Source organism: Hemitrygon akajei, chromosome 11 (genome assembly GCF_048418815.1).
Source record: "Hemitrygon akajei chromosome 11, sHemAka1.3, whole genome shotgun sequence".
NCBI classification, from domain to species: domain Eukaryota; kingdom Metazoa; phylum Chordata; class Chondrichthyes; order Myliobatiformes; family Dasyatidae; genus Hemitrygon; species Hemitrygon akajei.
The window spans coordinates 164,229,712-164,254,586 of NC_133134.1; the positions used below are offsets into that span (position 1 = coordinate 164,229,712).

At 43.7% G+C, this 24,875-nt stretch overlaps 1 protein-coding gene across 1 annotated transcript; it reads left to right on the top strand.

The window, feature by feature from the left end:
• Positions 1 to 7,964: 7,964 nt before the first annotated feature.
• On the top strand, positions 7,965 to 24,498 carry pnp4a (purine nucleoside phosphorylase 4a). Its single transcript, XM_073062145.1, has 6 exons — positions 7,965 to 8,095; positions 10,799 to 10,962; positions 13,786 to 13,889; positions 16,535 to 16,710; positions 19,341 to 19,531; positions 23,201 to 24,498. Exons 1-6 carry the CDS (start codon positions 8,070 to 8,072, stop codon positions 23,437 to 23,439), a joined length of 900 nt encoding a protein of 299 aa, XP_072918246.1. The 5' UTR covers positions 7,965 to 8,069; the 3' UTR covers positions 23,440 to 24,498.
• The last annotated feature ends 377 nt before the right edge of the window (positions 24,499 to 24,875 follow it).

Here is a 24,875-nt window from a genome sequence, read left to right on the forward strand (position 1 = left end):
ACCGCTGGTACTTTTCCAGTTGTGAGCAGTTTTTATAACCTCTTTTAGCATATCCATTGTAACTTCGTGTTTCCTTGTACCTACTGTGAATACCTGCAAGAAAATGGATCTCAGAGTAATATATGGTGACATATACATACGATAAACTTTGATAAAATGTTGATTTTTGAACTTTTGAAGTCAACTCACTCAACTAGATTACAGACTATGTCAGTGATGCACCATCAATAACTCTGAGACGTGAGTTAAGGTAGGCTTTTATTGGCTGGAAGAAAGCACGAGCAGCAAGTGACCACCACACAACATCCTGGAGACTGAGGAAGGGGTTGTGCCTCCAATCGCCTTTATACCGGGGTCTGTGGGAGGAGCCACAGGAGCAGTCAGCAGGGGGGCGTGCCCAGACAGGTATATGTAGTTCACCACAGCAGTACAGGCCCTACGGCCTTTGGCCTTTTAGCCTACTCTAAGATCAATCCCACTCTTCCCTTCTGCATTGCCTTCATTTCTCTATCATCCACTTGCCTCTCGAAGGGTCTCTTAAATGCCACCAACCGTGATAGTGTGTCCAGATACTCACCACCCTCAGTGTGAAGAACCTACCTCTGACATCCCCGGTCCTGATGAAGGGTCTCAGCCCAAAACAACAACTGTTTATTCATTTCCATAGATGCTGCCTGACCTGCTGGGTCCCTCTAGAATTTTGTGTGTGTTGCTTTGACATCTCCCCTATACCTTCCTCCAATCACCTTAAAATTATGCCCTCTCATATTAACCATTACCACAGTAGGAAAAGGGCACTGGCTGTCCATTCTATTTATTTATTTAGATACAGTGGCCCTTGGAGCCATGCCACCCAGCATTTAAACCTAGCCTAAACACAATGACCAATTAACCTACCAACTTGTACGTCTTTGGACTGTCGGAGGAAACCCAGGCAGTCACGGGGAGAACAGGCAGCGACTGGAATTGAACCTAGGTCACTGGTGCTGTCAAGTGTTGTGCTAACCACTACACCACCATGCCAACTCGTGTGGGGAACTGAATCCCGATGCTAACTGCTACTCTCTCATGTCACCAGCTCTGGGGGATGTTGATATTCCCATCAGGTACACTTCATCACTAATTCTAGCCCCCCAAATGAATCATTTCCAAAATCTAAAACTAAAATTGTTATACATTCCTAAACTGTGGAATTCGGTACTTAAAACTGTAAGGGATACAGTTGACACCTTTAAATGGCAGATCATAACCTATTTATTTAACCTTTCTTTTAACTAGCATTTTTTTTTTGGTCTTTTATTTTGATATTTTGATGACACCTTTAGGGAGCGGTGTCTCAGAAAGGCAGCGTCCATTATTAAGGACCTCTAGCACCCAGGGAATGCCCTTTTCTCACTGTTACCATCAGGGAGGAGGTACAGAAGCCTGAAGGCACACACTCAGTGATTCAGGAATAGCTTCTTCCCCTCTGCCATCCGATTCCTAAATGGACATTGAAGCTTTGGACACTACCTCACCTTTTTTTAACTATACAGTATTTCTGTTCTTGCACATTTTTAAAAATCTATTCAATATACATAATTGATTTACTTGTTTATTTATTATTATCATATTTTTTCTCTCAGCTAGATTATGCATTGCATTGAACCGCTGCTGCTAAATTAACAAATTTCACATTATATGCCCGTGATAATAAATCTGATCCTGATTCTGTAACTTAAACCTGATAGCAGCAGTGAGAAACAAACATGTCCTGGGTGGTGAGGGTGCCTGATGATGGATGCTGCTTTCCTGCAAGTGTTTCATGTAGATGTGCTCAATGATGGGGAGGGCTTTACCTGTGATGGACTGGGCCATATTCACCAATTTTTGTAGGATTTTCCATTCAAGGGCATTGGTGTTTCCATACCAGGCTGTGATGCAGCCAGTCAATATACTCTCCACTACACATCTGTAGAAGTTAGTCAGAATTTAAGATGTTATGCTGAATCTCTGCAAGTTCCTGGGGAAGTAGAGGTGTTGCTGTGCTTTCTCTGATATTGCACTTACGTGCTGGGCTCAGGACTATTACGATTACTATAAAAGTAATGCTACATTTCTCGAAGGGTTAACTGTGTGGTTACCAGTGACCAGATGTAAAACTAATTATCACAAACATTCTTCAAAATCTCTGCAATCACGAGAACGAAGCAAGATGCTGCTAATTAGTGGATTCAAGACTGTCTTGTGACCTAAGTTTAACTGATGGATTTATTAAGTTAGTTCAGTTCTTGGCATGGGTCATGTGAGTCTAAATGACTTCAGTTATGCAGCCTGATCAAGCATTTGATGGCTCGGGGCCTGTACTCACTGGGATTTAGAAGAATGAAAGGGGACCTCATTGAAACCTACCAAATATTGAAATCTTTTTATTCTGGAATCTTCCCCCTTCCTAACCAGTCCTGTAGAAGGGTCTCAGCCCAAAATGTCAACTGTACTCTTTTCCATAGATGCTGCCTGACCTGCTGAGTTCCTCCAGCGTTGCATGTGTAAGGAGGGATTTCTGCTTTGTTGCGTTCTGTGTTGTTCTGTCGTGCATTTTTTGCACACTATGTTGGTGCCAGCATGTGTGCAGAGACCCCAGCACACCCTTCGATGTAGTGATTAATGCAAATGAGGCGTTTCACTTATGTTAACATGTACCTGTCATAAGTACATCTGAATCTGAATTTCTTCAGCCAGACGGTGGTGAATCTGTGGAATTCATCGCCACATTTGGCTGTGGAGGCCAAGTCACTGAGAAAATTTAATGCCTTTCCTTATAGTTAGCAGTCTCTAATCCAGGCAGATGGAAAACCTCTTAACCCTCTCCAAAGCCTCTACATCCTTCCTGAGGGGGGCAAGGGTGACCAGAACTACACACAATATTCAAAATGCAGATGAACTAAAGTTGCTGGTTCTTGAATAGTCAGGGCGTCAAAGGATACAGGGGGAAGCCAGGAAAATGGGGTTAAGAGGGAAAATAAGTCAGCCATCATCAGTTGGTGGAGCAGACTTGGTGGGCTGAATGGACTAATTCTGTTCCAATGTCCAATGATTTTATGGCCTAACACTTCAACCATACATGAATACAGCCAAATGAAACAGCGTTACTCCGGGGCCAAGCTGCAAAAATCAGTACCAACATACCCAATCATACACAGCACAAGGCAAATACAGCACATATAAGAAATCAGTAAAATACAGTCACACACAATAAAATATAGTCAGAGTCCCTGAGTCTATAAATGCTGCAGCAGTCTGCAATCGAGACAACACACCTTTTGCCAAGTGACCGATGAAGGGCAGCGCCAACTCTGGCGTGTATGTCGTGTCACACCGTCTCCAACATTCCCGTGAAGCGCACCAACTCTGATGCCTCTCTCCTGTACAGTTGTAAACAGCAACACCATGGCTTCAAAGTACATTTATTATCAAAGTATTTATGGTAGATACAACTTTGACATTCTTCTCCTTACAGGCACCCATAAAACAAGAAGCCCAATAGAACCCATGAAACAAAGAAAACCATCAAACACCCAGTTATTAGAGAAAAAAATTGGCTTGAGATCTAGTCCTCACTATGACCGAGTCCCCGTCCCCCCCCACCGCACCACTGCTGTCTGCCAATAAATCAGTGAATCAGACTTGCAGCGTTCCACATTAACAATGTCCAACAGGGTCTTGCAGTCACAAGAAAAGTGACTAAGGCAATCCCTTACTGTCGAACTGCACCGCTCCTTCGCGCTCCCACTCCAACACCTCACTGATGCAGGCAGCAGCACGATCCGTATCTAGTCCAGCTCCTTCACTCACTCCGCCAACGAGCAACTCGCTGATGGGGTAGACCCGCAGCACTTTAACTTCTTAACGTCCAGCAGGTTCTTGTGATCAGAATCAGAATATGTCACGGACATAGGTTGTGAAATTTGTTAGCTTAGCAGCAGCAGTACAATGCAATACGCAATAACATAGAAAGAAAAAAAATAAGTAAATCAGTTACAGTATATTAAACAGTTAAATTAAAAATAGTGCAAAACAGAAATAATAAAAGTAAGGTAGTGGTCATGCGCTCCATGTCCATTTAGGAATCGGATGGCAGAGGGGAAGAAGCTGTTCCTGAATCGCTGAGTGTGTGTCTTCAGGCTTCTGTACCTCTTACCTGATGGTAACAGTGAGAAAAGGGCATGCCCTGGGTGATGGAGGTCCTTAATGATGGACACTGCCTTTCCAAGGCACTGCTCCTTGAAGAGGAGACTACGGCAGCCAGTACCCAAGATGGAGCTAACTAATTTTACAACTTTCTGTAGTGTCTTTCGGTCCAGTGCAGTAATTCCCCCCCCCCCCCATACCAGACAGTGATGCAGCCTGTCAGAATGCTTGCCACTGTACACCTGTAGAAGTTTTCGAGCATCTTAAGTGACAAATGAAATCTCCTCAAGCTCCTAATGAAACATAGCCTCCATGGAAGTTACACCTTTGGATGCCCATAAAAGACAATAACACCTTTGGTTTGCCCCATAGAAGACTGAGCACGCCACCATCTTACTGGAAGTTACTGGGGCTGCTTTAGATCAGGCAACTGGCTGAACCCACAGATCACCCTCTCAAACAGGCTCATTCAGCTCTGCTGTCACAAGCATTATTACAGAAAATCTTTCCTACCAAATGCCACAAGCATATAGTTCATCTCTGTGCGACAGGCCAGCACACATCATAGTACAATAGTTTCTGTTCTATTATTTCGTAATTATTATTGCACATTGGTAGATTATTATTGTGTATATTATTATTCAGTACTTAATAATAATATTATTATTATTGCAAAGTGTGTTTTTCAATGTTTTGCTGTTACAAAATAATTTCCCACTCAGGATCAATAAAGTACTTATCATTGTTAGATCAGCTTTGACAGTTAGTGAGGCAATGACTCCAGTCGCACAGGCTATTAACATAGCCGGTGAGATCGGGAATACTGCAAGCACTGAGGCAAGTAAAGTTTGACAGTATTGACCTAAACTATGAATTATGAAACATAGAACAGTGCAGCACAGGAAGAGGCCATTTGGCCCACATTATCTGTGCAGGGCATGATGCCAAATTAATTTAATCCCTTCTGCCTGCACGTGACTCCTAACACACCATCCTGTGTATATCCATGTGCCTATCTAAAAGACGTTAAAATGTGACTGTCAGATCTGCTTCCCTCACTACCCTGAAAGGACAGGGTAGATCAGCCGGTCGAGAGTAAACTGCAGTGATGACTGGCTTTGCATCTTACGTAAAACTTCAGTTCTGAATGTTATTTGCTTACTTTTATTGTTTGCACGATTTGTTTTCTTTCCCTCTGTCTGCACATTGTGGGTTTGACGGTCTTTTTTTTCCCATAAGGGTTCTATTTGATTTTTGTTTTGTCGTTGCCTTTAAGGAGACAAATCTGAGGGTTGTACATACTTTGATAATAAATGCATCTTGAAACTGGAGCTTTGAATTAGAATGCTTTCCTTTATTTAACTGAATAAAAAAATTAACTCCATCTGTTATATGTGCGATAAACATTGAAGCATAGAGTGAAATGTGTTGTTTTGCATCGACAACCAATGAACTCCGAGGATTGTGCTGGGGGCAGCCCGCAAGTGTCACCACACTGCCAATGCCAACATGGCATGCTCACAATTCACTGACCCTAACCCTGACCTTGGGAGGAAACCGGAGCACCTGGAAGAAACAGGGAGAACGTACAAACTTCTTACAAAGTCAGCAGCAGGAACAAACCCCAGTCGACGATGGCTCACGCTGTAAATGGCTGCAATCACTGCTACGCTAGCGTGGGCCTATGTGTTTGTGATGAAACAGTATTTAGATCTCTATATACAGTTTTGATCAGCATATTACAGGAGAGATATGATTACACTGGAGAGTGCAGAGGAAATAATTCCGGGATTGAAAGGCTTGTCATATGAGGAACATTTGATGACTCTGAGCCTGTACTCACTAGAATTCAGAAGAATGAGGGGTGACTTCATTGAAATCTATCAAATGTAGAAAAGCCTCGATAGAGTGGATGTGGAGAGGATGCTTCTGTTATGGTCCGTCCGGTCCTGAGCCCGCATTCCGGGTCTTGATCTGGTCCGCAGACTCCGGACTCCGGGTCTTGTAGCCGTACCTCCTTTCACCCTTAAGCCCAAATAGGATAATCTTGTTTTAAGGAGGCACACCTGATGCCTATCAGCTGGCAGGTGTATATAAGGGGCTCTGGTAGTGAGTCTAGTTGTGGGTTGTTTTGTTTGCCCTGTTCTGATGTGTGTGTCATGTTTGTCCTGCTTGTGAGGTTTGCCTGGTTTTGTTCTGTTTGTCCTGCTTGTGAGGTTTGCCTGGTTTTGTTCTGTTTGTCCTGCTTGTGAGGTTTGCCTGGTTTTGTTCTGTTTGTCCTGGCTTGGACTACACTTTGTTAATCAACTAGTTCTGTAAGTCTGTTCTTGTGGTCACTCTGGACTGAGCTCCCTTCTGATCCCTTGCCTCTGCTGGGTAAGCAGGCTGGACTGCTGTTGCCTGGTGGGGGACTCTGACCCTTTCCTACCCCTCTCTTCTGATGGGTTATGCCCTGTGACCTGTCCAGGCCCCTGGGTTCCTGCCTGGGAGGCTGGGCCCTGCCCAAGAGTTATGTGGCCTGCCCAGGGGGCTATCCTCCCAGCAATCCTTGTCCCATAGACCCATCCTCTAGCCTAGCCAAGATCCTGCCTTGATGTACAGTTCCTAGTCTGCCCCTAGCTCCAGCCTCTGAGTTCCCCAAGCCTCCAGCCCCATCTTCTGGCCAGTGTCTTTATGAGATGGGTGACCCCAGCATTTATCAATACTCTTCAGAGATTATCTGCCTAGCATCAGTGGTCACATAACCAGGACTTGTGATTTGCTCCAGCTGCTCATCTGACCATCCACCACCTGCTCCCATGGCTTCATGTGACCCTGACTGGGGGCTAAACAGGTGCATCATCTTGCCCAAGGGTGACATGCAGGCTAGTGGAGAGGAGTGTGTTGCTCCTCCTTTGGTAGAGACATGTCTTCAGAATTTGGTGTAGAAGGTATCTAATAAAGTGGCTACTGAATGTAAATGGAGGAAAACAGAGATTTGAAGGAATGGAAGGACCTTGTGGTTTATGTAAGTAGTTTTATTGATATGTCTACACTTCATAATCATCAGGCATCCCCACCACCCAGGATGGTACTCTCCTCACTGCTACCATCAGGAAGAAGGTACAGGAGATTCACACCACCAGGTTCAGGAAGATTTATTACCCTTCAACCATCAGGCTCTTGAACCAAAGTGGGTAACTTTACTCAACTTCACTTGCCCCATCACTGAACTCTTTACACAAAGAACTTTCAAGGACTCTTCTCATATTCTCAATATCTATTAACTATATTTACAATATTGGTTCTTTTTGTATTTACAAAGTCTGTTGTCTTCTGCACTCTGGTTGAATGCCCTAGTTGGGCAGTCTTTCATTGTTGTTGTTCTATAGAGTATAATCATAAAAAATGAATCTCAGGATTGTATATTTCATCATAGCGTGTTACACCAGACAGTCAGCCATTCTTGTCTGGCATAGTTTCAGGATTGGTCTCCTTTCAGATTAACTGGGTCACAGTATGAACATTGTATATGAGGGTTGTATATGGTGGCATATATGTACTTGGATAATAAAATTTACTTTGAACTTCAGAGTTAACAATCTTCTATTTGAGACCACTTGGAAGCATCACATGCACTTAATTCATGACTTGATTGAAATGCTTGTAGGGAGAGTAAGATTTATTGCATCTAACTATTAACATGTCTAACTGAACCATTTTAATCATATACTTACATCAGCTTGTTTGAGCCAATCACTTGGTGTCATGCTTGAATACCAATTGGAAGCCACAGTTTCCTTTAAATACTAATTGACTGCCTGTACGAGGGATCACACAGTGAACACTGTTCTCACTTAATAAGCTAACTGAGGGAAACGTTCCTGTAAGGAACCGAAGGAGACAGTGTGAGATTTGACATGATGCATTCTGTAGATGCCATTTGGTAAGATGTCTTTTTAGTTTCTGGGGCTGCAGGAATGTATCGATGGTCAGCTGGACAAACCAGTGGCAAATAGAATTTAATGAGAAAAATTATAAAGCATTTCTTTTTGTCAAGAAGCAGCAAAGCAAAAGACTAGAAAACAAATAGGAAGAAATAGATTTTTGGAGAAACAAACACCAATAGATCCTTAAAAGGACTAAGATTGGTAAGGTGGTTGAAACGGGAATGTGATGCTGTTAGTTGAGCCACAGAATCTAAGATTGGGGAAATTATGATAGAACTCTGTACAACACTAGTCAAGAGATCTCAGTTTAAGTTTCAATGCTGTGTTGACAAAAATTGGTAATATCACTGATTGTCAAGTGTAGCTGGTTAAATTCTGTCCTGTTGGAGATGGTCCTGGCTTATTTAGTGTCATGTTCCCTGTATTGTGTATGACTGCTCACTGAAGTTCCTGATTGGTGAAATACTGTTTAGTATATCTCACGGCTACCTGTTGGATTGTTTTTTGAATACACTGAACAGGAAACTTGCATCAGTATATAATAAGGAAGAAATGCTTTTGGAGTCACAGCCCAGGAGAATGTGGTTGAGACTATAATTGATAAAGAGGATGCATTGATCTTTTTACATTTTATTTTGTTTGCTTGTTTATTTGTTTTATTTATCTACCTATTTATTTAGCAAATCAGCATGGAATAGGCCCTTCTAGCCGCAGTGTTCCAACAACCCCCGATAACCCCAATTAACCCCAATAACAGAACAATTTACAATGTTCAGTTAGCCTAAGTACTACATCTTTAGACTGTGGGAGAACACCAGCAGACCCGGGAAAACCCGAGCAATCCACAGGGACTTCTTAAAGATGGCACCAGAATTAAACTCTGAAATGGCCTGAGCTCAGATAGCATCACATTAACCACTATGCATTCACAGAGCCCAATTTATTTAGAGTTACAGCATAGTATCAGGCCTTTCCAGTCCAACGCACCCACGCCAAACAATTACACTCATGTGATCCATTACCCTATTAACCTGTAGATCATTGGAGTGTGGGAGGAAACCCACGCAGTCACGGGAAGAACATGCAAACTCCTTACAGACAGCAGCAGAATTGAACTCAAGACACTGCCGCTGTAATAGTGTCATGCTGACCATCACGTTGCAGTGCCATCCACAGAAATGCTGAGTTTTGAATTACCTTTTCATTCCCTTTTGGAATTAAAAGAATTCTAAAAAAGCACTTGCTGGCAATGGTTTGAGGCGAGAGGGTAAAGAGTCTGAAAGGACCCAAGGGATAGGGTGTGTTCTGGATATGGAGCGAGCTACCAGAAGTATGTGTTCTAAGAACATTTAAAAGACCAACATACAAATTGCTGGAGGAACTTTGCAGGTTAGCTGGCATCTGTGGAAGAAAATAGATCGCTGACAATCATCAGGGAAGAGGTACAGGAGCCTGGAGGCACACACTCAACAATTCAGGAATAGCATCTTCTCCTCTGCCATCAGAATTCTGAAAAGACATTGAAACCATGAACAGAAGCTCAGTATCTTTTTTTTCTCTTTTTGCACTACTTAGCCAATTTAACTTTTTAAATAAATATGTAGACTGGGGTGGCAGGCTGGAGATAGGTCTCTACCATAGGAGGTGTAAGGCATTCATTCCCTCTGTTAGTCTGCAAGATGTAGCACCTGCTTAGCCCTCCTCCCACCCCACCCTGGGTTATGTGAAGCCATGGGAGCAGGTGGTGGATGGTCGTTTGAGCAGCCGGTACGTATCACAAGTCCTGGTTATGTGACCTCTGACTCCAGGCAATCTCCGAAGAGTATTGATAATGGCTGGTGTTGTGGTGGTTAAAGGGTTAATCTTATGCCTCTCGGTTAGCCGCTCCCACATGGGGAAGAGTTCACATTATTGTACAAGCAGCGTTATCAATAAAGTTTAGTTGAATAGCCTGCACGCTGCCGTGGAGACGTGTGCTCTCTGCACTCTCCCTCATATCGAACACAACAGCTGGGGTCACCCGTCTTGTAAAGACACAGCCCAGAAGGCAATGGCAAACCACTTCTGTAGAAAAATTTGCCAAGAACAATCATGGTCATGAGGCCATGATCAACTGCCATGAATATATATGTATGTATATGTGTGTATATATACACATACACACACTATACAGTATATATACTTACTGTAATTTAGTGTTTATCATTATATAATGTACTACTGCCACAAAACATTTCATGACATATGCCAATGATATTAAACCTCAATCTGATTCTGATTCTTCATGCACCTTCATTTGGACTCATGGTGACTTTCCAATTCCCTCCGTGGACACTGCCTGACCTGCTGAGTTCCTCCAGCACTTTGTGGGGTGCTCCCGATTCTAGTAACTGCAGTCCTTATGTTAGCATTGAAAAAGCATTTGGACGAGTTCAGAGGGAATATAGGACAAACACAGGCGAATGAGGCTAGGCGATATGGGCACCTTGGCTGGCATGGGAAGTTGGGCCAAACTGTATGGTATTGTTCTATGACAGTGAACTGAATCTATTAGCTGGTCTGGATGAGAATGTGAGGGAAGTATAATAGAATTTAAGAGGCTCTGACACTATCCATTTACTTTGTTTCATATAATAATTTCATGTCCTTGCACAATATTACATTGTGTTTGCCTTTGATGACCATGTGAATTGCTTCAGTTATGAGACCTATCAGGAGACAGCAGAATGGTTGCTATCGAGGATCAAACACCAACCAAAGGTTGCGATAATCTGCGGCTCTGGACTGGGAATGCTTGCTCAGACACTCACTGATCACGAGACCTTCAAATACGCTGATATTCCCAACTTCCCTAAAAGCACAGGTAAGGAACATTGGAGACCCATCCACAGATTTGCTAAAAGTATTCAAAAACATTTTCAAGGTCTCAAGTTTATTTAATTGTCTAGTTTATTTGTTAGTTTTTATTTGGGTGCAATTTTTGTATTCGCACAGTTTGTTGTCTTTTGCACACTGCTTGTTTGTCCATCTTGTGTACAGTCTTTCATTGATTCTATTGTGCTTCTTTGTATATACTGTGAATACCCACAAGAAAATGAATTTGAGAATGGTATGTGGTGAAATATATGTACTTTAGCAATGAAATTACCTTGAACCTTGATTGTGCAAGTAAACACAGAATCTGTGTTTACTATTGAAGAAGGTTTAAAGATAACTTCAAAAGAGCCACCAATGAGAGCCACCAAATTATTTTCACCACGATTCAGTATTACATAGAAAATGCTTCCAAAAATGTTGATAGAGATATTTTAACTTTCAAACTGGAATTGGATAATTCGCTTTAAAAGGCCAGACACAGGAAGACCAAGAGAAGAGAGATGAACAAAGAGCTGGCACTGATACAATGGGCCAAATAGCCTCTATGTTCTATAATTAATGATTCATTAGAAGATAGAACAGTACAGTACAGGCCCTATGGCTCAGAATGTTGTGCTGAAGCTAATGATGCCTAATTAAACTAATCCCTTCTGCCCGCAAATAATCCACGTCCCCACCACCACCACCTTCCATTCTCTGCACACTGATGTGCCCATCAAGGAGCCTCTTAAACGTTCCAAACGTATCTGCCTTCACCACCAGTCCAGGCAGCACATTCCGAGCATCAACCACAATCTGTGTATTTAAAAAACAAACTTGCTCTGCACGTCTCCTTTAAGCTTTACCCCTCTCACGCTAATTGCCATGACCTCTAGTATTAAACATTTCAACTTTAGGAAAAGAGACACTTATCTATCTGTGCCCTTCATAATTTTATAAATCTCTGTCAGATCTCCCCACCCCCCCCCCCCCCCAAATTCCACCGATCCAGAGAAAGCAACTCAATTTCTCCAGCCTTTCCTTATGGCACATGTTCTTTAATCTATATAGTATCCAAGGACGAGATAGGGTGGATGTGGAGAGGATGTTTTCTATGGTGGGGGTAGCCAGAAGTAGAGGGTACAGGCTCAAAACTGAGGAGCGACCCTTTAGAACAGAGGTAAGGAGATTTTTTTTTTTAGCCAGTGTGTAGTGAATCTGTGGAATGCTCTGGCATAGACTGTGGTGAAGGCCAAGTCCATGGGTATATTTAAGGCGGATGTTGTTCACATCCTGATTGGTCAGGGCATCAAGGGATATGGTGAGAAGACAGGTGTATGGGGTTGAGTAGGATCTGGGATCAGCCATGATGCAGACTCGATGGGCTGAATGGCCTAATTCTCCTACATCTTATGGTCTTAAGGATTAAATGCAATGTCCAGTGCAGCCCTAACCGGAGATTTATAAAGCTGCAACATAACTTCCTGATTCTTAAACTCAGTGCCTTAATTACTATAGGCAGCAAGCCCTATGCCTTCTTTATCATCCCATCAACTTACATGGCCACGTTCAGAGACCGATGGACTTGGACCCCAGGATCCCTCAGTACATCAGTATTGTTAAGTTATTAACTGTGTACCTTGTGAATAATTCCTGATTTTTTTTTATTGAAATGTTTAACCCAGATTGATGAAAAACATTATTCCAGGTAAGTTAGCCAGAGAGAACTAATTACTGTACAATTTTATACATTTGTTGGAAGTTGACTGCTTTTCCAGGAATGACAGGGACCAACTTGTGTGGAGGATCCAAAGTCAAGTTTATTGTCATCTGCGTGAGAATGTGTCTACACGGGTGCAATAAGAAACTTAACTGCAGCAGCAGCATGGATATTCTGCATCATATAAGCAGGATTCACTAGAAAAGTATAAATGATGCACTTTTTTTTTTACAAGGAACAACACAATTAGAAGTCTATTTTAATGCAAGATGTTCAAAATGATCATAGTGTTGCTAAACTGTAGTGATTCAATCCAGTGCACATTTTAAGTTGGGAAGTTACGGGCTTTACTTCTCCCCTTAGGTTAAAATCAAAGAGGTTAGGATGCTAAAATGCTGGAAGAGCTTTAAAACAAGGGTGAACATTTTTAAATCAAGGTGACATTCACATTGGGATGATGGAAAAAGAGGCCTCTGTGTGGGAAGGTAGCATAGCAGTTAGCATAATGCTTTATCTGTAAGGAGTTTGGACGTTCTCCCATGAATGTGTGGGTTTGCTCTGGGTACCCTGGTTTCCTCCCATATTCCAAAGGTGTACTGGTTAGGGTTAAAAATTGTGGGGATGCTATGTTTGTGACTGAAGCACAACAACCCTTGCGTTGTGTCCCCAGCACATCCTCGTATTGTGTTGGTTGATGACGCAAATAATGTACTTTTCAATGTACATATGATAGATAAAGCTAATCTTTATCTTTTTACAAGTAAGGGCAAGGGAGAATCAGTTTTAGCTGAGCTCAAGTTTACAAAGAATAAGGATTAATGAGTAAATTGGTTTATTATTGTCACATACACCAAGTGAAACACTTGTCTCGCGTGCCATCCATACAGATTACTTTTTTTACAACAGTGCATTGAGGTAGTAAAGAGAAAACAGCAACAGAATGCAGAATAAAGTGTTACATTTACAGAGAAAGTGCAGTACAGGCAGATAATGAGGAGCAAGGTCAAAATGAGGTAGATTGTGAAGTCAAGAGTTCATTGTGTCGTAGGAGAGAACTCTTCAGCATTGGAAATTGTCATGGCTACTGATGATTGATCTTTGTTCATTCAGTGAAAGGACACGCGAGCCAGCTTGTATTCGGAGAGCTGAAGGGGAAGACTTGTGTCTGCATGCAAGGGCGTTTCCATATGTATGAAGGATACCCACTCACAAAGGTAAAGGCAACACCCCATTCCTGCCGTGGGACAATGCAATAGATAATGATAAACATCAGCACATCAGTTTAAGTGGCTACCACTGCAGTAGGATGCAAAAAAAAATTCAGCAGTATATTATTTTTAACCAAATAGTGGTGGTCAAGATCTCTGAAGATCAAACCTAGTCCCAACATATCGAAGTAGTTATAAAGAAGGCAAGACAGTGACTATACTTCATTAGGAGTTTGAAGAGATTTGTCATGTCAACAAATACACTCAAAAATTTCTATACATGTATTATGGAGAGCATTCTGACAGGCTGCATCACTCACTGTCTGGTATGGAGGGACTACTGCACAGGACCAAAAGGACCTGCAGAGTAGTTGGCTCTGTCTTGGGTACTAGCCTACAAAGTACCCAGGACATCTTCAGGAAGCGGTGGCTCAGGAAAGCAGCGACCATTATTAAGGACCTCCAGCACCCAGGGCATGTCCTTTTCTCACTGTTACCATCAGGTAGGAGGTACAGAAGCATGAAGGCACACACTCAGCGATTCAGGAACAGCTTCTTCCCCTCTGCCATCTGATTCCTAAATGGACATTGAATCCTTGGACACCTCCTCATTTTTTCAATATACAATATTTCTGTTTTTTGCACATTTAAAAAAAATCTATTCAATATATGTATACTGTAATTGATTTACTTGTTGTTGTTGTTTTTATTTTATTTATAATTTTTTCTCTTCTATATTATTGCATTGAACTGCTGCTGCTAAGTTAACAAACTTCACGTCACATACCGACCGGTGATAATAAACCTGATTCTGATGGTGGTAGAGGCAGATACATTAGGGACATTTAAGAGACTCACACAGATGAAAGAAAAATGGAGGCCTATGTGTGAGGGAAGGGTTAGACTTATTTTAGAGCAAGTTAGAAGGTCAGCACAACATCATGGGCTGAAGGGCCTGTACTGTTACTGTGCTGTACTATGTTCTATGTTTGAAAAGCGATAAGGAGGAATCTCCTTAGACAAAAGCTAGTGAATTTATGACCACTGATGGCAGTGGAGGCCAAGTCACAGGGTGTATTTATAGTGGTGGTTGATAAGGTCTTGATTCGTCAGGGGATCCAAGGTTACAGGGAGAAGGCAGAAGAATGGGGTTGAGAGGGAGAATAAATCATCCATGATGGAATGGAGCAGCAGACTCAATGGGCCAAATAGCCTAATTCTATTCCTCTGTCGATGTTCTAAGTTCTGAAGGAAATTTTGCAAATGGTGTTGATAGTCATTTAGTCAATTGTTGCTGTATTTCACAATACAGGGTGTAATTGGACATCCCAAAGGATTTTATAATGGATGAAATATGTTTGGAAGCTGGGAATTTCTCTGGCCTGTGCCTCTTGCTGGTAGCAAGATCTTACAAACAGCAATATGATTGTGATTGGATGCTTTGCTAACAAGATACGTTAGAGTTTGGTACGGCAACTGCTCTGTCCAAGACTGCAGCGAGTGGTGAACACAGCTCTGCTCTACACACAAACCAGCCTCCCCTCCACCAACTCTGTCTACATTTCCCGCTGCCCTTCCTGAAAGATTATAAAGATATAAACAAAGCTGAGTTTTATTTGTCACATGTACATCAAAACATTGAAGCATACAGTGAGATGCATCAAATGCAATCAGCAAGGGTTGTGCCGAGGGCAACCGGCATTAGTCGCCATGTTTGTGGCACCAACGTAGCAAGTCTACACTTTGTACAGGCGGCACAGTGGTGTAGTGGTTAGCACAATGCTTTACAGTACAGGCAACCCGGGTTCAATTCCCGCTGCTGCCTGTAAGGAGATTGCACGTTCTCCCCGTGACTGCGTGGGTTTCCTCTGGGTGCTCTGGTTTCCTCCCACAGTCCAAAGATGTACCAGCTGGTAGGTTAATCAATCATTGTAAATTGCCCTGTGATTGGGCTAGGAAGGCTCTATTCCATGCTGTATCTCAATCAATAAATAACCCTAACCTTTATGTCTTTGGAATGTGGGAGGAAACCGGAGCATCAGGAGGAAACCCACGCGGTCACGGGGAGAACGTACCAACTCCTTACTGACAATGGCAGGAATTGAACCGCAATCTTACAGCTGGTACCGTAAAGCATTACGCTAACCACTTTGCCATTGTGCCATGCTCTAGAATAGTATTAATGTGAAGCAAACAAAGAGAATGCGGGAGGAACTCAACAGATCAGGCAGCATCCGTGGAGGCAAAGGGATAGTAGACATTTTGGGTGGAGACCCTGCATCAGGACTTGACCCAGAACATCCATAAGACCAGGTGTTCCCCAACCTTTTTGTTTACACCATGGACCCCAACCATTAACTGAGGGGTCCAGGTTGGGAACTCCTACCTTGACATAGGAGCAGAATTAGGCCGTTCGGTCCATTGAGTCTGCTCCACCATTCCATCATGGCTGATATATCATCCTATTCTCCTGCCTTCTCTCCATAAACCTTTGACGCCCTTGCAACACCCCTAAATCCACCACCCCTTTGCCTCCACTGATGCTGCTTGACCCGCTGAACTCCCCCAGTAGTTATTTTTGTTCCCAGCCCCAGCCTCTGCAGTCTCATGCTCTACCATTAATGTGTACCTTTGCTCCTGTTTTCCCCAAGGTGACTTTCCCAGTCCGTGTGTTCCAACTACTGGGTGTGGAAGTTCTGATTGTGACCAACGCCGCTGGATCACTCGCAGATGGCTACAGCACCGGAGACCTCATGATCATCAAGGACCACATTAATATGCCAGGCCTGGCAGGGCAACATCCTCTCCGAGGCCCCAACGATGAGCGGTATACAGACCCCCCACCCCCCGATCAAAGCCTTTACATTAGCCGGTCCTCCCTTTTAACTTCCCAATGAAATCAATACCAAGAAGTTATCGAAGTATTGTCAAGTTTTATCCCAATCTAAAAAACCGCGTGAAATACTCAGTTGGTAAGGCAACATATGTGGAGAGAGAAACAGAACATAGGGCAGTACAGCAAAGTAAGGCCCTTCGGCCCACAATGTTGTGCCAACCTTTCAGCTTACTCCAACATCAATCTAACCCTTCCCTCCAACATAGCCCTCCACTTGCCTTTCATCCACGTGCCTATCTAAGAGTCTCCTAAATAATACTAACGTATCTGCCTCTGTCACCACCCCAGCAGTGTGTTCCACACACTACCAGGCTCTGTGTAGAAAACACGCCTGACGTGCCCCCTAGACTTTCCTCCAATCACATCAAAATCGTATGATTGCTACCCTGGAGAAAAGGCCCTGGCTGTCCACTCTATCTATGCTTCTTGTCATCTTGTAGACATCTATCAAACCACCTCTCATCCTCCTGTCACTCAGAAGAGAAAAACCAGTCACTCCTCAACTCTCTATTGGACCATCATAACACACAAAAACACCTCTTTGTCTAAGCGTTCAAGTTCAAGTACATAGAGGCCCTCTTGTTGATTAAGGTTGACCATGGATGTTTCATCCTAGACATGCAAGCCAGGGCAGTACGATGTGGAGAGCAATCCGTTACCCATGTTGCAGGGTCCAACACGCCCCACAGCTGATGAATCCAAAGGAACGGCAGAGACCGACACGGTTTGGCATCAGTGGCAATGCAGGAGTTGCCAGTCAGTGCTGAGCTCAATGTGGGACTGCCTTAGGGACTCCAGCTCCGGATTTTTCCCTTGGGGTTTACTCTCAAAGCCTTCCCCATAAGGATCAGAGTTTTACTTCTAGATGAGCTGCCAACCACGGCTGACGAGCCCCAACTGTCCAAAGCGACTGGTTTTAAGGCACTAGTAACTCATCTTTGCCCCTTCTCCTGTCAGTAGAAATGGTTCCGCTAGGCCTAGTAGCTAAACCACATATGAAGACCAGGAGCTGGACTTGGTTGTCAGAGGCTATTTGAGATGCACACCATTGCGGGTTTTTAATAGGTAGTGGGAGCTTATCCCCAATACCACCCTCCCCACCACTATGACAATCTAGTTCATATTCAAGTTTATTGTCATCTGACTGTATGTATATACAACCAAACAAACTCTTGTTCCTTTGGACCACAGTGAACCCACAAGGCATATCGCACACAGCACATACAATAAAATATTACCATAAATAAATTAATAAAATCTAATTCAAAATGCATGTAGTAATGCACAGCACACGTAAACAGTGCTCAGCTCACTGTCCTAGTGATGAGACCTCGGTAGTGACAAGGCATTCATTAGTCTCATAGCCTGAGGGAAGAAGCTGTTACCCAGTCTGACAGGCCTAGTCCTGATGTGCCTGTACCACCTCTCTGACGGTAGTGGGTCAAAGAGATTGTGGGATGGGTGGTCGGGATCCTCAACAATGCCTCCGGCCCTCTGTCTATAATAATCCCGGTAAATGTCACAAATAGGGGATAGGGATCTTCTCAGTGGTTTTTACTGTCCTCTGTAGCATCTTGAGGTCCAACACCTTGCAGCTTTTGTACCACACAATGATGCAGCCAGACAGGACATTCTCGAATGCATTCCTGTAGAATGTTGTCAGAATGGAAGCAGGGAGCCTTGCACTCCTCAGAAAGTGGAGATTTAGCTGGGTCTTCTTCACTGATGAGGAGGTGACAAGGAACTTTGTGCATCTTCGCTCTCCGCACAGCAGAGCCATTCAAACTCTGAAGCCCCAAATATGGTCACCCGTCATGAAATGTTGTTTTGTGGCAGGAGTCCCATGCAGTACATAAAAATCACCACAAGTTACAGTAAAAAGATCAATAAATAGATAAAACCAAGCAACATAGTGGCTGACGGAAAGAAGCTGTTCCTAATCTGTTGAGTGTTCTCTGGATCCTCTGGTAGCGATGAGAAGAGAGCATGTACAGGATGGTGAGGGTCTTTAATGATGGATACCGCCTTCCTAAGGAACCGCCTTTTAACAATGTCCATGATGGTGGGGAGTGGTGTGCTGTGATGGAGATGGATGAGTATAGAAAGCTCTGCAGCTTTCTTCGCTCCTGTGCATTGGAGCCTCTTGCTACACGGTGATCTAACCAGTCAGAACGCACTCTGCAGTACATCGTAAAAATTGGCTAGAGTCTTTGGTGAGGCGCCAAATCACCTCAAACTCCTAATAAAACATAGCCACCGACATGCCTTTCTGGTGATGTCATCAAAATGCTGGGCCCAGGTTAGATCATCCTAGATGTTGATGCCCAGGCATTTTAGCTGCTCACCATTTCACTGCTGACCCCTTGATGGGACTGGTGTGTATGTTCTCCAGATCTCCCCTTCCTGAAGTCTACAATCATACAGATCGAAGCACTGAGGTAGTACAAGGGAAGCCAATAACATAATGCGGAACAGCTGCAGAGAATACCATTTGATCTAATGATCACCTGTGGGAAGAGAAGCAAAAACTGATGAAATAATCAAAGTAATCTTGCCTGCAGGTTTGGATGCCGCTTTCCCCCCATGTCCGATGCGTACGACAGAGCTCTGGGCAAGCTGGCTCTGGACATAAGCTCTGAGCTGAACTGCCAAAACATTATGCACGAAGGCGTTTACTGCATGGTCGGAGGCCCCAGCTACGAGACAATTGCTGAGGCACACCTTCTTCACAGGCTCGGAGCTGATGCTGTGGGTACGAACTTTCAGACAAATCTCTATGCATTTCAGCATTAGCAGGGTACAGTGTAGAACAAAGCCGTGCATTGACATAACACTGTCCTTCCTATCCACACAATATTGAGTACAGAGGAAGTGGGTGTTTTTAAGGAGGGGGCCCATTCTGCACCACAAAGCTCCAGAATATATGCTCAAGAGAACTGGGACCTGGGATGGAAGGAGTGCTGATCTAGCACGTGTACTTGGATATAAACAGCTTGAACACCATTTTATACTGGAGTTTGGCCAAGTTCGCTATCTTTTGCAGAATATGCCATTGAACTGACTTGTTAAGTTCAGCCTCAGTTTTATAAGCGAACTGAAATTACCAGTTCTCACATCCAACTTGACAGTGAGATCAGAGAACTTTAGTTTCCCACCCACAGGAAAAGTATCAATAAGATTGAAAGAGCACAGAGAAACCTTACAAGGATGTTGCACCTCAGTTATTGGGAAAGTTTGAGAAGGATGGACTTTATTCCCCCGAGTGTAGGAGAGTGAGGTGAGATTTGATACAAATCATGAGTGGTATAGACAGGATAAATGCACACAAACTTTTTTCACTGAGGTTGGGTGAGACTAGAACTAGAACTAGAAGTCAGAGGTTAAGTATTAAAGGTGAAATATTTAAGGGGAACCTGAAGGGGAACTTCTTCATTCACAGGGCGTTGAGAGTGTGATATGAACTTCCAGTAAAAGTGCTGGATACGGGTTCGATTTCAACATCTCAGAGAAGTTTGGATAAGCACCTGGATGGGAGGGGTCTGAAGGGGTATGCTCCAGGTGACAGTCGATGGGATTAGGCAGAATCATTCCTGCTTTGCCACATCATAGGAGGAATGTGAGGCTTTTGGAGGGGGTACAGGCAAATTTTTACAGGTTGGAGGGCATGTCTTAAGAAGAAAGGTTGAGCGAGTTAGAGCTTTTCTCTTTGAAGCGAAGAAGGATTGGAGGTGACTTGACAGGGACGTATGGGGTGGTGAGAGGCTTTAATGGAGCGGATGGCCAGCACCTTTCTCCCAGGGTGCAAACTGCTAACATTGGAGAGCATAATTTTAAGTGATTGGAGGAGAACATGAAGCGGTATGTCATTGTTTTATACAGAGAGTGGTGAATGTGTGGAATGTGCTTCCTGTGGTGGTGGTAGAGACAGATCTGTCAGGGACATTTGGGACACTCTTAGGTGCATGGATAAAAGATAATTGAAGGGCTATGCAGAGGGGAGGTGGTAGATTGCTTGAAAGGTCAGTTCAGCATCACGGGCTGAAGAGCCTGATACACACAGAATGCTGGAGGAGCTCAGCAGGCCAGGCAGCATCGATGGAAAAGGGTGCAGTTTACATTTCAGGTGTGTGTTGCTCGGATTTCCAGCATCTGCAAATTTTCTCCTGTTTCTGGCCAAACAGCCTTTACTATTCTACAGTATTTGGCTCCAAGTAGCTGTTTGCATGTGACAACGACCACACCCCCTACACTGTGTTGACAGGCAGCCTAACCAGGCTCAGCAGGCCTCGTACCCCAGTGAGATAGGGGCATACCTGTCCTAGCATGTGAAGTCAGCTCCAGCGGGCTGGGCAGGTGAGATCTACAGTGAGATCCAATGGCTATGAAGGTGGTACTGCAACGCTCCTTGGAGAGCGAAGTGGAAGACAAGGCACAGATGATGTCATGGTCATCCGCTGCAGCCCAGGAAGACCCCAGTTTGTGACACTTGTTCGTACCACTGGACCTGGACTTCTGAGTCGAGAGAGTGGAACTGCAATGGCTTTTCCACTTTAAAAACTCTCCCGCACAGGTTTCCTATCATTATCAGACAGGACAGCCACCAATACCGGAAACACGGACCGCCATAGGATTAGTGGGACTGCTATGGAGGTGAAGGGTTAAGCAAAAACTCACTCTATTCTGATGTCAAAATTCCATGGCAGAAGTATGTCTGTGAAAACTTTGACTTGCGTTCTGTTCATACAGATTAGATCACTCCACAGGGCATTGAGGTGGAACAGGGTAAGACAATAACAATGCAGAATAAAGTGTAACAGCTGCGGAGGAAGTGCAGAGCAGCCAAACAAAAAGGTGCAAGATCATAGCAAGGGGTTTTCTGCACTGTAACAATCCCACTGTTTCAATACTAATTGGCTGTAAAGCATATTCAGACAGAGGCTGCAAAAGAAGATGTACTGTGATGGTTGTCCATCATGCCTGACGATGTGTGGGATAATTTTTAAAGTGGAAAACCCATTGCACTGGGGCAGTTTCACTCTCCCGATCTCAGGAGTCTGGGTCCAGTGGTACGAGCAAGCGACACAAATTGGAGCCTTCCCTGGTTGCAGTGGATGACCATGACATCTTCTGTGGCTTGTCATGCCCTTTGCTCTCCACGGAGTACCACCTTCCTGGCCGTTAGATTCCTCTGTAGAAATCATCCAGAGCTGACTTTGTGTGCGGAGACAGGCACGTCTCTCTCTCACCGGGCTATGAGGCCACCAGCTACCCTCACCTTGTTTAGCCTGCCTGTTGAAGTGGTGTACTGGGGTGTGGTCACTCTCACATGCAAACAGCTACTTGGAGCCACAGGTGAGAGCTGAGTGTCTGGTGGGGACCGAAGGTGAGTGAGCTGCCCCAGAATGGGCACGACAAGCCCCTTCACCAGAGGTGCTACCCCTCCCTCGACACTCCATGATTTACTAGATAAGTCGTAGAACAGCAGCAGGTTAGGCAATATTTGAGGATAGAACAGCAGAGCTAGCTTAAAGTCAGAACATGGAACAGTTCAGTGCAATACAGGCCCTTCGGCCCTCAATGTTGTGCCAACCCTTTAACCTACTCTGAGGTCAATCTAACCCTTCCCTCCTACAGAGCCCTCCATTTTCCTGTCATCCATGTGCCTCTCTAGGAGTTTCTGAAATGCCCCTAGTGTATCCACCTCTCCCACCACCCTGACAGAGCGTTCTCCTCTCCCACCGCTCTCTGTGTAAAAAAAAACTATCTCCAATGTTCCCTCTATTTTTTTTCACAGCTGCGCTGCTGAAGCATCGCTCTGAGCAGGAAAGTTTCACACAGCCTGGAAACTGTGTAGTACAGTAAACGTTTTGTTATGTAATATATGTACTAGGAATACTTAGAATGAAAATTAAAAATTTACATACTTTTGATTTTATTTATTGATTGAAGGGTATAATGAAATACAGTCCAACAAAGAAAATCTTTCATATTTCATAAATTTTCTTCCAGCTGCAGCCAATTTCTGTGGTGCAGAACAAAGGCTATGGGCATGGGAGTATTTCAGTTACCGTGGAGCCATGCACCCTGAAGAGAACAGTGCCTACATTTCACATCCGCCCCCCCCCCCCAATATACTTTCCTCCAATCACCCTTAGACTATGCAATTTATATTAGCAATTTGTGCTCTGGGAAAAAAAATGTTTCTGGCTGTCCACTCCATCTATTCCTCTTACCATCTTGCACATCTAAACCAGTGCAGTGGTTAGTAGGTTTCCTGGTCTTTGTAAATCGTCCCGTGATTAGACTGAGGTTAAATCAGGGGTTGCTGAAAGACTGTATCCCTAAATAAATAAATTAGCTAATAGAAATGCTACTGTTCTCTAACCTTCTGAAAATCACAATGTGTTCTCACACCCCACAGGAATGAGCACCGTTCCTGAGGTCACCGTGGCGAGACACTGTGGCCTGCGAGTGTTCGGACTCTCTCTGATCACCAACAATGTGACAAGGGAGTATAACAGCGACGAAGTAGTGGACCATGAAGATGTCCTGAGTATCGGCAAGATGAGGGCAGGCGTGGTGCAGAGCCTCGTAATGGAGCTGGTGGGTCGCCTGGAGCTGACATCCACTAGAATGCAGGCCATACAAGACAGAACATAGAACATTACAGTACAGGCCCTTTGGCCCACCTTTCTTCTTCTTTCTTTTTACAATATTTTTTATTCAGACAGAGTGCAACACATAGATACATCTCAACATAACTTGTGTACATTCATATATTGTAATAAAATTGATCAAAATGTTATAGCATAACACAAAGGTATACCACTCTGTAATCAAAAATTTGAAGATAGGTCATACATCATAAAAGAAATTTTTTATATAAAAAAAAGGCCCACCTTTTAACCAACTGACCCTTCCCTTCTACATAACATTCCATTTTCTGTCATCCATGTGCCTATCAAAGATTTTCTTAGATGCATCTGCCGCTGCCACCACCCCTGGAAGGGTGTTCCGCACACCCACCACACTCTCACACTATACTTTGCACCAGTGGTCTTAAATCATGCTGCCTGGCATTAGCCATTTCCACCCTGGGGAAAAGTCTCCAGCTGTCCACTCAATCTGTACACATCTATCAGGTCACCTCTCATCCTCCTTTGCTCGGAAGGAGCTCACTCAATCTATCCTCATTAGACATTCTGGGAACGATAAAACTCCTACAGTTCAGAATCAGACCATTCAGAAACCCCGATCCTTCAACGGCTAGCTCATCAGATAAGGACAGAGGCTAACTTTAATTGTCACACGTACATCAAAGCATACGGCGAAATGCAACCTCCGCGTTAAAGATCAACACAACGCGGGTCTGCTGGGGCAGCCCACATGTGTCGCCTCACTCCCGGCTCCCCATGCTTCCTTCAAACAGTGCTCGGTTTCCTGTGTTCCCTTTAAACTTTCACCAGGAAATTAGTGTGATACAATGTAGTCTCCATAAAAGGTTCATGAAAGCTTGTTAGCAGATACTTTATCTGCAACGTCACAGTCTGGCACTAAAAGTTCCAACTGTGCTGAAATATCAGAGATTTACTGTACTGTACACTGTAGTTTTTGCAACAAAATATATTTACTTGTAACTGGAACAAAAATGTTACTGTTGCATTTTGGTAGCTGTCTGCACAACTCTTTAAAACTACAAATAAATCTACTACAAACCAATTATTTGTTCACCTGTTAATTTATCAGAATCAGGTTTAATATTCATTGCCACACATGGCTGTGCAGTCCAAGCCTTTATGCTTTTTTGTTTGTTTAACTGCCTATCTATTTGTTTATTGAGATTACAGCCCTACGTAGAGCGGTGCACAACAACCCACCAATTTAATGCTCAACAAATCATCGGACAATTTACAATGACCAATCAACCTACCAACCAATATGTCTTTGGACTGTGGGAGGAAAGCGGAACACCAGGAGGAAACCTATGGGGAAAGCATACAAATTCCATAAGAACATAAGATATAGGAGCAGAATTAGGTCATTTGGTCTTTCAAGTCCATTCCACCACTTCATCACGGCTGATCCAATTTTCCCCT